The 14,714-nt window shown below is 58.1% G+C and overlaps 1 protein-coding gene across 7 annotated transcripts; it reads left to right on the forward strand.

The window, feature by feature from the left end:
- Positions 1-7,516: 7,516 nt before the first annotated feature.
- On the forward strand, positions 7,517-14,266 carry SLC25A39 (solute carrier family 25 member 39). 7 transcript variants are annotated; one of them, XM_075036329.1, is made up of 12 exons: positions 7,517-7,653; positions 10,030-10,138; positions 10,215-10,274; positions 10,916-10,960; positions 11,663-11,772; positions 11,905-11,972; positions 12,104-12,228; positions 12,414-12,587; positions 12,736-12,845; positions 13,022-13,103; positions 13,205-13,285; positions 13,367-14,266. In XM_075036329.1, exons 2-12 carry the CDS (start codon positions 10,042-10,044, stop codon positions 13,483-13,485), a joined length of 1,071 nt encoding a protein of 356 aa, XP_074892430.1. In that variant the 5' UTR covers positions 7,517-7,653; positions 10,030-10,041; the 3' UTR covers positions 13,486-14,266. The 7 variants fall into 7 exon arrangements, with proteins under 7 accessions (XP_074892430.1, XP_074892433.1, XP_074892431.1 ...); XM_075036330.1 differs by lacking the exon at positions 7,517-7,653 and adding an exon at positions 7,668-7,741; XM_075036328.1 differs by lacking the exon at positions 7,517-7,653 and adding an exon at positions 7,987-9,889.
- The last annotated feature ends 448 nt before the right edge of the window (positions 14,267-14,714 follow it).

The following is a 14,714-nucleotide window of genomic DNA, read 5'->3' on the forward strand; positions in this document are numbered from 1 at the left end:
AGCCCTCTCCCCGGTCGAGGTCAGCGCATGCGCGGTGCGAGGGAGGGGCCGCCGCGGTCTTTTGTCTGAGGGAAGTGGGCGCGCGCGGCCCCGCCCAGCAGGGGGCGCTCGCGCGCTGCCCCTGCCCCCCCCCCCCCCCCCGTCACTCCGCCACCCGCCCCCGGCGCCATTTTGTGCTCGGCGCTGAGGGGCTGCAGAGCCCGGGCTGGCTCGGGGTGTCTTGTGTCCCCGCACCGGCGGCACTGCCGGTCACAGGCCAGGGGCGATGGGACACACTGCCTCTCCCAGCCCTGGCTCCAGTTTTCTGAACAGCCTGCGTTTAGCCAGGCGTCCCACACAGACACCTGCTTCAGGGGCTGGATTCATCACCTCAGGTCCGGCTGTGCCGTCAGCCACCCTCCTCAATATCCAAGGAGATGAAAATACTAACGGCTCATTAGCTGCTAACAGCATGCCCTTACCTTCTTCACCAGCCCCTGACAGGAGCTACAGCATACAGCCATCTAGGTTTAATTTCATCCGCTGGTAAGCTCCACACTAACAAAGGGAAAGCTGCTTTCTCCTACACAAGGCAGGCAGCTCTGTGGCCGTTATCCATACACCTCTAGCTACCTTTACAATGGATAGGCACTGGGATTCCACAGCATGCATGAACAGTGGTGGGCAGCTTTAATTAGCATCTGGTTCAGCAGACACCTGTGAGAAGGAGTCAACAGGTGACATGTTAATCACCCTGAGGCATTGGGGAGCATTTGGGTTCCCTCACCACCCAACACAGGGCCCACAACCTCGCCTGAAGCACTGGAAAGTAAAGGGAGAAGCTGAAGAAACAAGTCATACTTCCAAGAGGTCCCTCTCCAGCTTTCCTGCTTTATCTGGAACAGTAGTGAGATGCTGTGGCTCAGCTTGAGAGTGTTATGGACACGGTGGAGATCCCTCAATGGAATTACTGCCCTGTGTTACAGGGTTACTATCCCTGGTAATTGGATTTAGTGGAGAAACTGCAGGAGGTATCTTCTGTCAGACAGACTCCAGGTTTCCGTTTTTCCTGAGAAACATTGAGGTGCAAATCAAGGGCAAGTGTCCAGTCTAAGAACAGGCTTCTGGCAGAGGTTGTGAAGGGGAAGGCTCAACAGGGGAAAAGAGAAACAGATGTGGAACCTTTAGCACCAGAGGTTTTTGAAAGCAGACTGGGTTGGAAATGGTCCATCTTGGTTAGAATAAAGGCCTATGGAGAGTCAAAGCCCTTGTCTTACTACAGTATCAATAACTGCAGAAGTACAAAGTACAGTCATATGAGGGAAAAAATTCTGGATTTGTGAACATGGAACACTACGAGATAGGGTTTTTCAGGTCAATAGAAACCGGTGAGGCATCTAAAACCAGGAGAATGGCTCTTTTCTGCCCATTTTTAAACTGGCTAAAAAGTACCCACTATAAATTAGTTGGAGAATTTTCCTAGGGTAGACACAGCTTCCCTCAAAAAAATATCACTGCTTTGGGGATTGTAAAATAAATACTGCAGTGCTACAAGGGGATCCATCCTTGTGAGACAAAGAGGAACAAACTGAATTTGAACTTGCAGTGCAAGCAGCTGGAGTCCAATTCTGGAACAGCAGCTCTTCCTACAGGCAGTACAGATGTACCAGGAACACAAAGATTGACTGCAAATCAGCTGAACATCCTCTAACAGGACTCTTTCTTCATCTAAAGACAAAACCAAATGGACTCCCCACCCTCATTTAACACCTGGCTTTCTAAAGTCATCTCAAAGCTCCATTTTGCCTGAGGTCTTGGCTCACCAGGCACCAAGTCCCTTTCGGATCCAAGAAATCGTGGGCTGGGAAGCATCATTAGCCAGTCCCAGCTGATGTTCAGGCACAGCCACTCTTACCACATTCTGGCCATTTAGAAGATCTGTTGGCAAAGGCTAGTCAAGAATTAAATGCATCAACTGATGGATCACAGTACTACCAGTCTCAAAACAGCAGTGATTCCTCACAGCCAGTCCTCCAGGACTGTGATCACACAAGTGAGCACCTTCCTTTCCTGGCCCAGGGCGCAGCCACAGAAGCCTGGTGGCACAGTACTTGAAAATAATATGCTAAGAGTATCATAAGCAGTCTTATCTAGAAAAGGCACAATGAGCAAAGTCCCAGCATCTTGCTGTTTAATTCCATGTGTGTTTAGAGACATGGAGGTACGTGGGTCTTCTTGGTAAACAAGGTTACTGCAAAGAAACAATCAAATCTACATCCAGCTTCTCCTTACCAACACCCTGCAGGGTCAAAAACATGGGCTGAATGTCCATGTCAGAGGGGTAGCAACTGGGAGAAGACTCCCTCCCTTCTTCAGGTGCCCTCACTCCCTACATCTTAACACACACGTCTCTGGCTTGCTGCAGATCCATCCCTTTGATGCAAAGCCCCACTGTGCAGCAAGACACTCATTTTGTACTACATCTCAGGCACAGCAGCCCTCCACCTCCACTACCTGCACCAGCAGGTGCACACTGTTTTGTACTGGATGGAAGCATGATGCTGCTGCAGCAATACCAAGATGTTACAGGAACTACTGGAGCAGTCCGAGTCCCAAAGTGCAGCTGAGTGCTCCGAGCCCCAAGTGGAATGAGCTCACGGCAATCAACGGATCTTGCGCTGGCCAAGAACTGCAGAGAAACACTCTATAGGCAGATTTCTTACCTGTACGCACAGCAGGCTGATAGCTGATATAGACTCTAATTACTGCACAGAGCTCTTCTGGCCACTTCATGTTCATAGGGTGGTTTTGTTTATAGGAAAAAGGATCTGTGAATTTATCCTACCATTCTAACTCAGTCCAGTCTTTTTCTTCCCCTCCATTCCTTTTGGCCCATACTGCTGCTAGGTGGAAGCAAGACACTACTTTTAACATCAAATTATAAAGGAAGCCTTTAGGGAGGAAAGCATTAAGCCTTTATCTTCCATACTTGTTTCTTCATCCAAGACAAGGCCCATTTTCCTCACAGGTGAGTTTTGTAACCTGTTTCACAACTGTATCAAGGTTTTCCCTGGCAGGTGATACAGAAGGCAGGGGACAATTTCTCAGCCCTCACCTGCAGTGGGAATTGACCTGCAGAACCACAATTGTGTTATGAATTCTGGGTTATAGTGGTTTTAAGTCTGATATCCCCAGGGCCTCATCTGTCCACAAGCTGCTTCATTTCAGTCACTTAATTCAGATTAAGGATGGCTTTTGCAAAACCATAATGATCCTAGCTGAAATAAATACTCAAATTCTGCACTAGCTTAATTCCATCACAGTACTACTCAGACCCATTTTGCAACCTGGCCCTTAAAGTTCACCTAAACAATGGAAATGGGCTAATCCCTTCCAAAATGGTTTCCAGCAAGGAGACAGGATTGATTTTTCCAAAACAACTCCAGATGCTATTGCATGCTGAGAGACCACAGGATGAGCCCTTCGTAAATAAGGAAGCCCCAGGGAGACGCAGGCCCCAGACTTGCTTCCCAGGCCACAGCCGCTAGCGCGGACATGGCATCGGAACAGGGAGCCAGCTGGGTTTCCGAAGCCCGCCATCCTTTGAAGCCTCTCCATGGAGATCACAGCAGGGAGCTGGGCGTTACACAAGCAGTCTTCCCAGCCATGCTTGTACGCTGTTAGTAACAGCAGGCATTACCCAGGCCTGCGCTGAGCAGACCAGAACAAGACTCATGCAAACCTTCACCAGTGGCTCTGACTCTGCGTGTAACTTCACAGCTCAAGAGGGGATTAGAGCTCAGCTGGCTCTGTTCCCCACAAGTTGAAACCAAATGCACATATTTGCAACTCGGACACAGTTCTCTCCAACTGAAGTCAACTTGCATTTCATTTTCACAGGCCATTGGAACACGATACACCCCTATAACCCCCACTGAGGCCAGCAGGATTGCAAAAATGTAAATCAGAGACAGAAACACCCTCAGTGGTAGGACAGCGCAGGCAGTGAGCAGGCCGTGACTCAGCAGAAAGAGCTAGCCAGCAAGGTCCTCGCCTCTCAGCAGCACAGAGCACGGGAAAAACAAATTCACCACGTTCCCTCTGATCACTTTAGCAAGTGGAGACCTGACAACTGAGACTGAGGCACTTAGACCATCTTATACACTTTCCTCTTGCCCCCACCCCAACTGGAAAAAGATTTAGTCCTTTTTCTTTTCCATTGAGCAGTGTGGAAGGCATGCAGAGCCCAACACCTACAAATAGAATATATAAGACCCAATACCCCAAGGATAATTTTTTTAATTAATCATTATTCTATTTCTAATTTACCCACTACAAGATGCTTTCCAGATCATTTAAATCCTGTGTATCTGTAAAAGGCAGAGTTGATTCATTAGGGAGTTACAGGATGTATTCACCTACATGACCTTGTGGGAATTATTACGTTCCTGGCCTCACATTACAAAGTCAAGACTCACTTGGACCTGGTATCAAGGAAGGGCAGTGAGTGCTTGCAGGGAGTTTGGGATGCCCTTTACATCTGTGCACCCAGGCTAACAGCCCCAACAGCTCTTCTCCCTCAAGCACAAACCCGGGGTGCTTAAAGCCTCTACCCAGATGCCAGCAGCAGCTCACAGGGCTGAAGCCTGGTCAGTGCTCCTGACATTAGCTGACACCTTTGTTGACAAACTTCAGAGATGCCAGCAGCCAGAAGGGACTTTGTTCCTGGAGGAGAGCAGCCACCACAGCTCTCCCGGTTCTGCAGCCAGACCGGGAACATCGCTTTGGGGCAAAACAGGCTGCTTACAAAATACCACTGTGCCTGCAGACTCTGAAGCCCTAGACTGCTCCTGCTTAGACCAGGCAGAGTCTGCTGGTGGTCATCTGTAGATTGCATGTCCTTGAAGTCTTTCCTGTTCTTGCCACAGGATGGCACTCACGGGGGACCAGAGAGGGGTGTAGGCACCAGTGCAGTCTCTAATCCTTGAGTTTAAGTCAGGGCAAAAGTTCAATCCTACTCTAAAGTTAAGTAGAGGATTGCATTATGCAGTACCACTAACAGGTTTTGTGGTGAAGTTATCGCATGCACACAAGTGCAGAATCACCAGGAACCTCTAGCTTGCAGGTTACCAGGAGAACACACCAGCTGGAGCACCACTATTACCTCGTCCCCCTTCTTCTGCCCCAGGCACCCACAGTCAGCCACCACTTGTCACCTGCTGGGGCTGTGAGGGGCCAGGCCAGAGCTTGTGCTCCTTGGCAGCGTCCATCCAGGTTTCAGAGGGGCTTTGAGAGCCATCTGCTGTTACCAGCTCACATTACAGCATGAGGCAACACCTTCATCGGTGGGGTGCAAGGACACCCTTCAGCACTGCTCTGCTACTCTCCCATCAGCCCAAGAACAAGCAAGCTTAAAGCACCTTCTCTAGATTAAGATACTAACAGAAATAAGACCACTTCGGAGAACTCACTTTGCACAAAAGGACTTGGGACTCTCCACGGGAAACACTGGCACATTCAATACAGCGCAAAGAGCAAACTTAAGCAACTACATTAAGCAGAGAGAGGATTTTAGCCTCCCAGACAAGGCAAGTCCCAAATTTAAGCCACAACTCTTACAGGAGCAGGTAGAAGTAACAGAGAATTTGCTAATGTTTTTACCTGTCAATAGAAATATGAGCTACCACCAGACTCTATAGCAGCCCATTTTGAGGGGTGCACCTCTAAGCGTAACAGCACATTTTTAACTGCATCTTTCTTCTAAGACCAGAGAAGGGCCTTAAGAACCCTCTTCTCACACTTGCTCACAAGTAAAGCCACCTTCAGGTAGAAAGGCTACAAATACAACAAAAGACAACCCATAGCCCTTCAACTAAAAGATTTTCCAGCTAGGTAACACACAGCAAAATAGCAAAAAAAGCTCTTAACATATCACATGTCCCTCTTTTAGGGCCCAAACCTCCCCTTCCCCTCAAGGCACACACCAACCCACAGCTTATCTCCCTGGGGGTACTTGCAGCCATCATTATATAGGCCCCAATGCCCCCGCCTCCTCAGCCTGTTTTGGGTTAAAAGGCCTCAGCTGGCCACCCACCTCCTCCCCTCAGACCTCAGAAGGGGGAGTGGGGTGGGAGCTGGCTCTTGGTGCATCACTCTCCCTGCAGCAGCACCTCTGAGGAGCTGATTCCTCTTTGCTACACCTGGTGCTAGTAGGACCAGGCTGCGGAAACACCTGCCCTGCAGAGCATCCTTGCTGCAATCCCAGCTGTGGCTGCTGCACATGGAGAAGCTGCCTCTCTGCTCACGGGGTGAGGTTTGTGCTGCACCAGCTATGCTGCTGCCCTTGCTTAGGTTAAATCCCAAAACTTCCGCAGCTTTGGCCATGGCGCTGTGTGGAGGAGGATCTAGCTTTAACCTCTAGGCTTGGCTTCCAGTGCTGGACAAAATCCAGCCCTTTTCCTGGGTGACAGCAGAGGTGAAGCAAGAGACTGCAAAAAGAAGGGGTAGATGTGTGCTTGCTGCATTTGGGCCAGCTTTGGCTTCGAGGGAACTAACGGGCTTTGTTCCTCGTTAGCAGTCAGTGGAGCAGCACAGAGCCTGGCTCAGTGCCTTGGGAAGAAGCAGCACGGCACCACGCACGTAACGGGGCATCTCCTGCACGTTGGGCCCCGGATAAGTCCCATCTCCCGACCTGCCCCGGCACGCACTGCAGGGAACGCCAAGTGCCGCCTGCCTCCGGCACAGCCAGCGTGCAAACCCCACCGCCTCCAGTGTGGTGAGTGTGCAAACCCCAGTGGCCCTGGGATGGTGAGCATGACAGCCCCAAGGCTTCCAGCACAGCAAGCGTGCAAGGCACCCCTCTGTCAGCAAGGCGAGGGAGAGTGTGCAAGGTGCCTCTCTGCCAGCATGGCAAAGGCAAGTATGCAAGGTGCCCCTCTGCCAGCACAGCGAGGGTGAGTGTGCAAGGTGTTCCTCTGCTAGTATGGTGAGTGTGCAAGGTGCCCCTCTGCCAGCATGGCAAGGGCAAGTGTGCAAGGCGCCCCTCTGCCAGCACAGCGAGGGTGAGTGTACAAGGTGTTCCTCTGCTAGTATGGTGAGTGTGCAAGGTGCCCCTCTGCCAGCACGGCAAGGGTGAGTGTGCAAGGTGCCCCTCTGCCAGCACGGCAAGGGTGAGTGTGCAAGGTGCCCCTCTGCCAGCACGGCAAGGGTGAGTGTGCAAGGTGCCCCTCTGCCAGCATGGTGAGGGTGAGTGTGCAAGGTGCTCCTCTGCTAGTATGGCAAGTGTGCAAGGCGCCCCTCTGCCAGCAGGGTGAGGATGAGTGTGCAAGGCGCCCCTTTGCCAGCACGGCGAGTGTGCAAGGCGCCCCTCTGCTAGTATGGTGAGGACGAGTGTGCAAGGCGCCCCTCTGCCAGCACGGCGAGTGTGCAAGGCGCTGCCCGGCGCGCGGGCGCCCCCGCGGGTGCCGCCGCCCCCCCTTCCCTTCCCCGGCAGGGGGCGCGCGGGCGGCAGGGCGCGTGCGCAGTCTGCCGGCGCGGGGCGGAAGTGGCGCGCGGGCCGGCGCGCGGCGGTGGGGCACGGGGCGCCCATGGGGCTCCTTAAAGGCGCCGCCGCCGCCACCCGCCCCCCTCCCGGTGCCGGCGGAGGGAAACGCCGCACGTGGCTGGAATGAACAGGTGGGGCGCGGCCCCCCCCCCGGTGACCCCCCCCCCTCCCCTCCCCTCCGTGACCCGGGACGCACGGCCGCTGCCTCAGTTTCCACCGGTACCGGGGGTCGTACGGCCGCGCTGGGGGCGGAGGCGGCCGCGGGCCCCCCCCCCCCGGGGTCCCGGCCTTGCTGGGAGGGTGCGGGGGGAACGAGGCCCCGGGGGGGGGTGGTGGTGGTGCAAACCCTAGGACACGGGGTGCAAAGCCTGGGGGGTGCTGCAGACCCCGAGGCGGGGGCAGCGCCTGGGGGGCGGGGGGCTACGAGCCCTGAGGGAGGGGGTGCAAACCTTGGAGGGGGGCTGCAGACCCCAGGTAGGATTGCAAGCTGCAGCATGGGGAGGGGGGGGCTTCCCCACGTCCGTGGGGGGTTCCCCGTGGCAGCGGGCCAGGCTGGGTGTATCAGCTGCAGCACCCGTCGTTGTCCCCTCCCTGGGAGGGCGGTTTGTCCCCCGGGCCACCCACGGAGCGGGGGTGGGAGGTGGCTGCGGTGGGTCCCACGGTTGAGTCCTCCCTCCCCAGAAGCGCTAGCAGCCGTCCCTGCCTGTTTGGGCAGCGCCCGGGTCCTGCCCGAACCAGGGTGGCATTAGGCAGGGGTGTGCCCAGGCAGGATGAGACCCCTGGTGCTGTTCAGGCACTTCCAGAGATGGTGCGGGGGTGGGACACACACCCCCACAGAGCCTCACAGCCCCAGGCTGGAGCAGCCCAGGTGCTGGGAAGCACCTGAGGGGGTCTGCCTGCAGGATTTCCATCAGTGTTCCCTCTCTCAGGCTCGAACACCCAGCTGGGCCTTTCCTGCGCGGGAAGAGGCTGCTGAGCTCCTCGTGTCCCCTGGAGCTTCTTGCCTTTATCATCTTAATACATATTTGCTTTTTTTTTTTTTCCCTTCCCTCTTTGTACCAAGCATCACAGCGCTGTACCCAGACCCACCAGTGCTCCGGACCAAGCGGTGGGGTCTGGGTCATGGTTTTAGGGGCTTATATTTTTTCCTGGATGGAAAAGGGAGCAACTTGCAGCTGAGAAGGGAGCTTGGATGCGGCCAGGAAGGCCTTGCCGGTGCCCTGGAGGTGCTCCGCTCCCCCCTTACAGCAAGGGAGAGGGCTGTGTTGTGGCACGTATAAATAGCTTTAAGCCATTCAGGTGTTGCAGCGCTGTGAGCAAGAGATTTTCCCCCTGCTTGCGTAAGGGTTTATGTGGAGGGAAGGATCCGGCGCTGGGGCGAGCACCCTGCCCATGGCACGGTTTTGCAATGGCTGTGTGGTCCGCGGGGAGCGTGCCAGGGTGCTGCGTCGCCTTGCTGCTGTCCCGTGACAGGCACAATGGGACCCGTGCCCACCCCGCAAACAGCACCCGGCTCTCCCGGTGGGTCTGGTGTGTGTGACTCCAGGATAGACCCGTTCCCGCTTGCAGCCTTGGGCACCTAACAAGTCTGAAGCCTGTAATTGAGAGATTTATGACTGCTCTGACCTTGCAAATTGCTGAGTCAGATGGTGAAGGGTGTTTTTTTTTCCTGCATTCCCTGGCTTAAAAAAAAAAAAAAAGGTGGGTTCATGAAGCCTGGAAGCCTTTTTGCTGGCCCTGTCCCAGCATGAGGACTGTCCCCGGGCTGCGGCGAGGGGGAGCAGCTGGTCCTGAGTGTGCACAGCATGCTCGGGCTCGCTTCTCCGGGTCCTCCTCTCGCAGGAAGGGTGCGATATCCCCCGCTTCCCGAGGGCAGAGACGCTGGCCCTGGGGGCCACAGCTCTGCCAAGCCTTGGCGGGGGGAGCAGCAGCGGGGCGGGGGAGGCATGCAGAAGGTTTTAGACTTGCAAACCTTTTTTGGGGTGCTTGTTGCAAGCTTGCACCCCCTGTGCAAGGAGGGAGATCCCCCCACTTGGGTGTCCCTCCATGGCTGCACTGGGCTCTGCTCCCTTCTCAGCCGGGGGGTGCTGCCGTGGTGTGGCTGGTCTTTGGACTTTGTTCCTTCCTGTCCCTTAATTTTCCAAGTGCAGGGAGGGGACGGTCCTCCCTCCCCAAGAACACGGAAGGCTGGCCTGGACCGTCCCCACCTCTCCAGCAAGGCTGGGCCCGCTGCCAGCGGTGGGGCCAGGGGGGTTGTTATCGGGGTGAGCCGGCCCCAGGAGCGGTCCCTGTCCCCCCCACCCCAGGACAGCATGATTACAGGGGGGGCCGTGCCTGCCCTGTGCCATGCTGATAGCAAGGCTGGAGGTGGGACGCCTGTGCTCATACCGATGGAGCGGGGATGCTGGGGGTGGGGGGGGAGCTCCTTGGGGAGCCATCGCTCATCCCTGGGCAGGGACCCCCCTGGAGCACCCCCGGCCTCGAGCATCCCCCTCCATGTGTTGCAGGGGGCCAGTGCCATGGCTGAGAAGACGTCACCGAGCCCCGGCGGGGGCATCACGCCGCTGCAGCAGATGCTGGCCTCAGGGACGGGGGCCATCCTCACCTCCCTCTTCGGTGAGGACCATGGGGAGTGGGTGGGTGCCAGGGGGCTGGCACAATGCGGCGTGGCTAAAGGATGGTGTTGTTTCAGTGACGCCGCTGGACGTGGTGAAGATCCGGCTGCAGGCCCAGAGGACCCCTTTCTCCAAAGGTAACCCTGCTCAGGGCAGGGTGGGGGTCTCCGGCCAGCCCCCCACCCCCCCAGTCAGCCAGCGAGCAGCCCACGTGGATGTCTCGGTTGGCAGAGCTGGTGACGATGGGGACTTCTCGGCTCTTGAGCGTGGGGCCATCGCGAGGTGGCAGGTTACCATGGGCCCCTCGTCCTGATGGGCTCGGGGGGCCCCGCTGGGGGAGCTGGGCTGATGCTTCGCTCAGTCCTTCCCCCTCCGCAGCCCCATGCCGATGCTAGTGGGGTCAGCGCTGTGCCCGGCAGCCCCCTGCCTGGCAGGGAGCAGGGTGGAAGGGCTCAGCCTGCTCTGGCTGCTTGCTCTTTCCCCCGCTGCCTTTGTGCCTGTCTCCACGCTGCTCCCCATGGCTTCCGTGGGGCAGGAGAGACCCTGTGCGCTCTGCCCCCCTCCCTACGGGGCCAGTAGGCTGGGGCTGGTCCCAAGGGACTGGTTTGGTGACAGTAGGGACTGCTTGGGAAGTGGCTGCAGGGGCATGCATTCCTTTCACTGATGGAGCTCTCCCACTGCCTGGCTCGGAGCTGCAGCACACGCGTGTGCCCCAGCCCGGGGAGGTGGCACATCCCCCCGTGTCATCGCTCAGTGTGTCCCCCGTTGTGTGTTTCAGCGTTGCCAGTGCGGTCTGTGCCCTGGGGCGCTCAGCAGGCCACATGTGAGTATGCCCAGGGGCTCCAGGCAGCTCCTGCCACCAGTGGCTTTGCTTTCCCGAGCCTTGACCCTGGTTCGCTTCCCCGCTGGTGGCGGCTTGGACTCCTCTGGCTAAGAGGACATCCCTCTCCAGTGTGGGGGCTGTGATCGTCCCCCAGCCCCACAGCTGCTCCTGCAGCCCTGCTTTGGGGCTTGCTGTGCAACATCCCTGCTGGGTCCTTGCCCAGGGGGTCTGCTGTGGGTCTGTTGTGCAACAGGTCTGTCTGTCTGTGGTCCCCCTGTCCTTGCCCTGTCTTGTCACTCTGTCCTGTTGCTACGTCAAAGTCCCCTTGGATCTCCGCCGCCCCGCTTGCTCCCTGCTGCCCAGCGTCCCTGTGCCTGGTCCAAGAGCACAGTGGAGGGGCCATGCTGGTTCCCTGCGATGGCATCCCCACTCTGCTGGGACAGCGGAGCTGACGCCAAGCAAGGCATAAACCTCTCCTGCCACTGGCAATGGCTCCTGCCATGCCCCTGTCCCTGCAGTGGGGCTGGATGCCCACCACCCCATGGGTCTGGCTGTGGTCAGACCCTTGCTGGAGGGTGATCCCTCTTCTGACCTTGGTCTGGGTTGGGAAGAGACGATGGTTTTGGGGATTAAATGGGCTGGGCATGGGGCAGAGGGGAAGGGTCTCCTGTTTAACGGTGATGTTGTTGCCTTCCCCCTCAGGGAAGTGTTTCCTCTACTGCAATGGGCTCATGGACCATCTGTATGTCTGCCAGAATGGCAACGGCTGCACCGCCTGGTACAAGGCCCCCACCCACTTCACAGGCACACTGGTAGGGGCTGCGGGCACAGGCAGGGTGGGCAGGGGCCTCCCTGTCCCAGAGAGGGGGTCAGGGTGTTTGCTGGGGGGCTGCTTGCCCATCTCCCCCCTCTAACCCCTCTCCCCGGTGCTCCACTTTCCCCAGGATGCTTTTGTGAAGATCACACGCTACGAGGGCATCAGGTCTCTGTGGAGCGGCTTGCCCCCCACCCTGTGAGTTTCGACCCTGCCTGGGGGGGTGTCTGGGTGCTAATGCCTGCCCAGGCACATGGGCATCTGCCCCAAGCCTCCTGCCAGCCCCCAGGGAGGGCATGTGTGCCCCTCACACCCCTCTTCCTTGGCAGGGTCATGGCCGTGCCAGCCACCGTCATTTATTTCACCACCTACGACCAGCTCCGGGACTACCTGCATGCTCGGACGGGAAGCCGGGGGCACCACATCCCCTTGCTGGCGGGGGCCCTTGCCAGGCGTGAGTACCCCTCCTCTCTGGGCGTCCCCCCGTGCCCGCCCTGCATCCTCGCAGGAGAGCACAGCAGGTCTCTTGGCTGTTGGTGCCTGCATTCGGCACCTGGCTCTCCTGGCACAGTGCTCTGATGGCTCCGGGACAGCTGCCAGAGCTGAGGGGGCTGATGCCCAATGTCCCCTCCGTTGCAGTGGGCGCCGTGACGGTCATCAGCCCCTTGGAGCTCATCCGCACCAAGATGCAGTCCCGGCAGCTCAGCTACCGGGAACTGGGTGTCTGCATCCAGTCGGCGGTGGCTCAGGATGGCTGGCTGTCCCTCTGGAGGGGCTGGGGACCCACCGTGCTGCGAGATGTCCCCTTCTCAGGTATGGCTGCGGGGGGACAGGCTGGGCGGTGGCACTGGGAGATGGGGGGGATGAGCATGGGCCAGGGCAGCCCTGCACAGGGTGAGGAAGGAGGTTGGTGTGTCTGGGGTACTTTGTCATAGCAGTGGTGTTTCTCATCTCCTCCCAGCTCTCTACTGGTTTAACTATGAGGTGGTGAAGGAATGGCTCTGCAGGCAGGCGCGGCTGGATGAGGCCACGTTCATGATCAGCTTTGCATCCGGGGCCATCTCTGGGACGGTGAGTTTGGGCCCTGGGGTCTGCGCTGCGCAGGGGCTCGCTCAGCTGTGAGCTGGGGGAATGGCCCCCACGGGGAGCAAGGGATGGGGCTGGGATGGCACCAGGAGGTGACAGCAGAGCCAGCACTGGGCAGGGATGGTGACATCCAGCTCACCGCCTGGCTGCTGGCCCTGCAGGTGGCTGCAGTGCTGACGCTGCCCTTTGATGTGGTGAAGACCCAGAGGCAGATTGAGTTGGGAGACAGCGAGGTGCACCCAGGTGAGGGGCCGGGCTCTGGGCAGATGCCTGGGGGGCAACCAGGACTCCCTGGTGGGTACATGGGCATCCCCAGACCCTCACCTGCTCCCCTTTCCCTGCAGTCGCAGCCTCGAAGCCTTCCTCCACCTGGCTGCTCATGCAGCGCATCCGTGCCGAGTCTGGCACTCGGGGGCTGTTTGCAGGTAAGGACGTGCCCCCAGCCCTGGGCTGGGGTTTACTGGTGCCCTGGTGTCACCGAGGGGCTAACGGGTTTGTCCTTGCAGGCTTCCTGCCCCGCGTCATTAAGGTGGCACCCGCCTGCGCCATCATGATCAGCACCTACGAATTTGGCAAGACCTTCTTCCAGAAGCTGAACCAGGAGCGGCGGCTGCGTGGGTTGTGAGCCGGGGCTGGGGCAGGGCTGGATGTGGCCGGTGCCCTGGGGGACAGTGCCAACCCTGCTCCTGGCAAGGCACCCCGGGAACAGCGAACCGCACTCGGCTGTGCAAAAAGCCCAAGTGCCTTCGTGCTGCGCTCTGCCTCCCCGCTGCCTGCGCACGGAGGCAAGGCCAGCCCGGCCCCGTTCTCCATCTGCAGCCGCACTGGGGGACATCTGTGCCTGCTGCTGTGACACTGGGGAGGATGTGGAGTCCCCCACACTCATCCCTTGAGGCTGGACAGATGCTGCTGCTGGATTCATGGACACTCTGGCAAGGACAGGGTGCCCCAGGAGACTCGGCAGGGCAGGAGATTGGAGCCGGGGCTCTGTTGAGGACCAAACCCTCGGGGGGGCTTCTCTGCATGGCTGCCTGGGCCCCCTAGACCTGCTCCAGCTGGGGGTCTGCCCCTCCTTGCCATCAGTCACGCACAGCGTCCCCTTGCCAGCTCTGTGTGGCATGGGGACACTTCAGGACCCTCTCCCTGCCTCTGGACCTCTCCTCCCACTTGGGGTGTCCCTGTCCCCTGGCAGACCCTGGACTCGGACCCTGTGTGGGGACAGACCTCGCTGCTGCTCTGGGGGGGCCGGCAGGCATAATAGCAACCTCTGCCTATGCCCCCTCCCTTCACCGCGAGGGCCTGCCCCAGCATTGTGCCCCGTGTCAGGTGCTGCCCCAGCTTGCCCCGGGATTCCAGGGGGGAATAACTTCTCTTATTTTCTTAAATAAAAAAAAATATTATTTGTCTCTTAAGGCAAGGATTTCTTTCTCTGCTCCCTGCATGCTGGGGCTGTGGAAGGCATCCCCGCAGGTGACAGGAGTGTCCCTGCTGCACGGGCACAGTGCTGTCATCCACCAGGTCCTTGCTGGGCTTTGAGCGGGGGGTAAGGAGACCCCAGGACCTCCCTGCTACCTGCAGCAGCAACCTGCTCTTGATGGGGCAGGGGCTGCCCTATCCTTGGGTGACCTGCTGTGTCCCAAAGGTGTTCTCCCTGCCCTGGTGGTCTGGGGTGAGGGGCTGGAGGAGGCTCACTGGACCCCCCCCCCCAGCACCCCTGCCTGAGCCAAAGCCTCATGGCTGGGAGCACAAGGGCTCTTTTCCCCCCTCTTTCCCTCTCCCGGCTGGAGGGGAGCTCATGGAGGCCAGCTCAGCTTGCTGCGTTTATTGATTCCTTTTGCTCCAACAAGGCAGATG

This window comes from Buteo buteo, chromosome 9 (genome assembly GCF_964188355.1).
Source record: "Buteo buteo chromosome 9, bButBut1.hap1.1, whole genome shotgun sequence".
Lineage (NCBI taxonomy): Eukaryota > Metazoa > Chordata > Aves > Accipitriformes > Accipitridae > Buteo > Buteo buteo.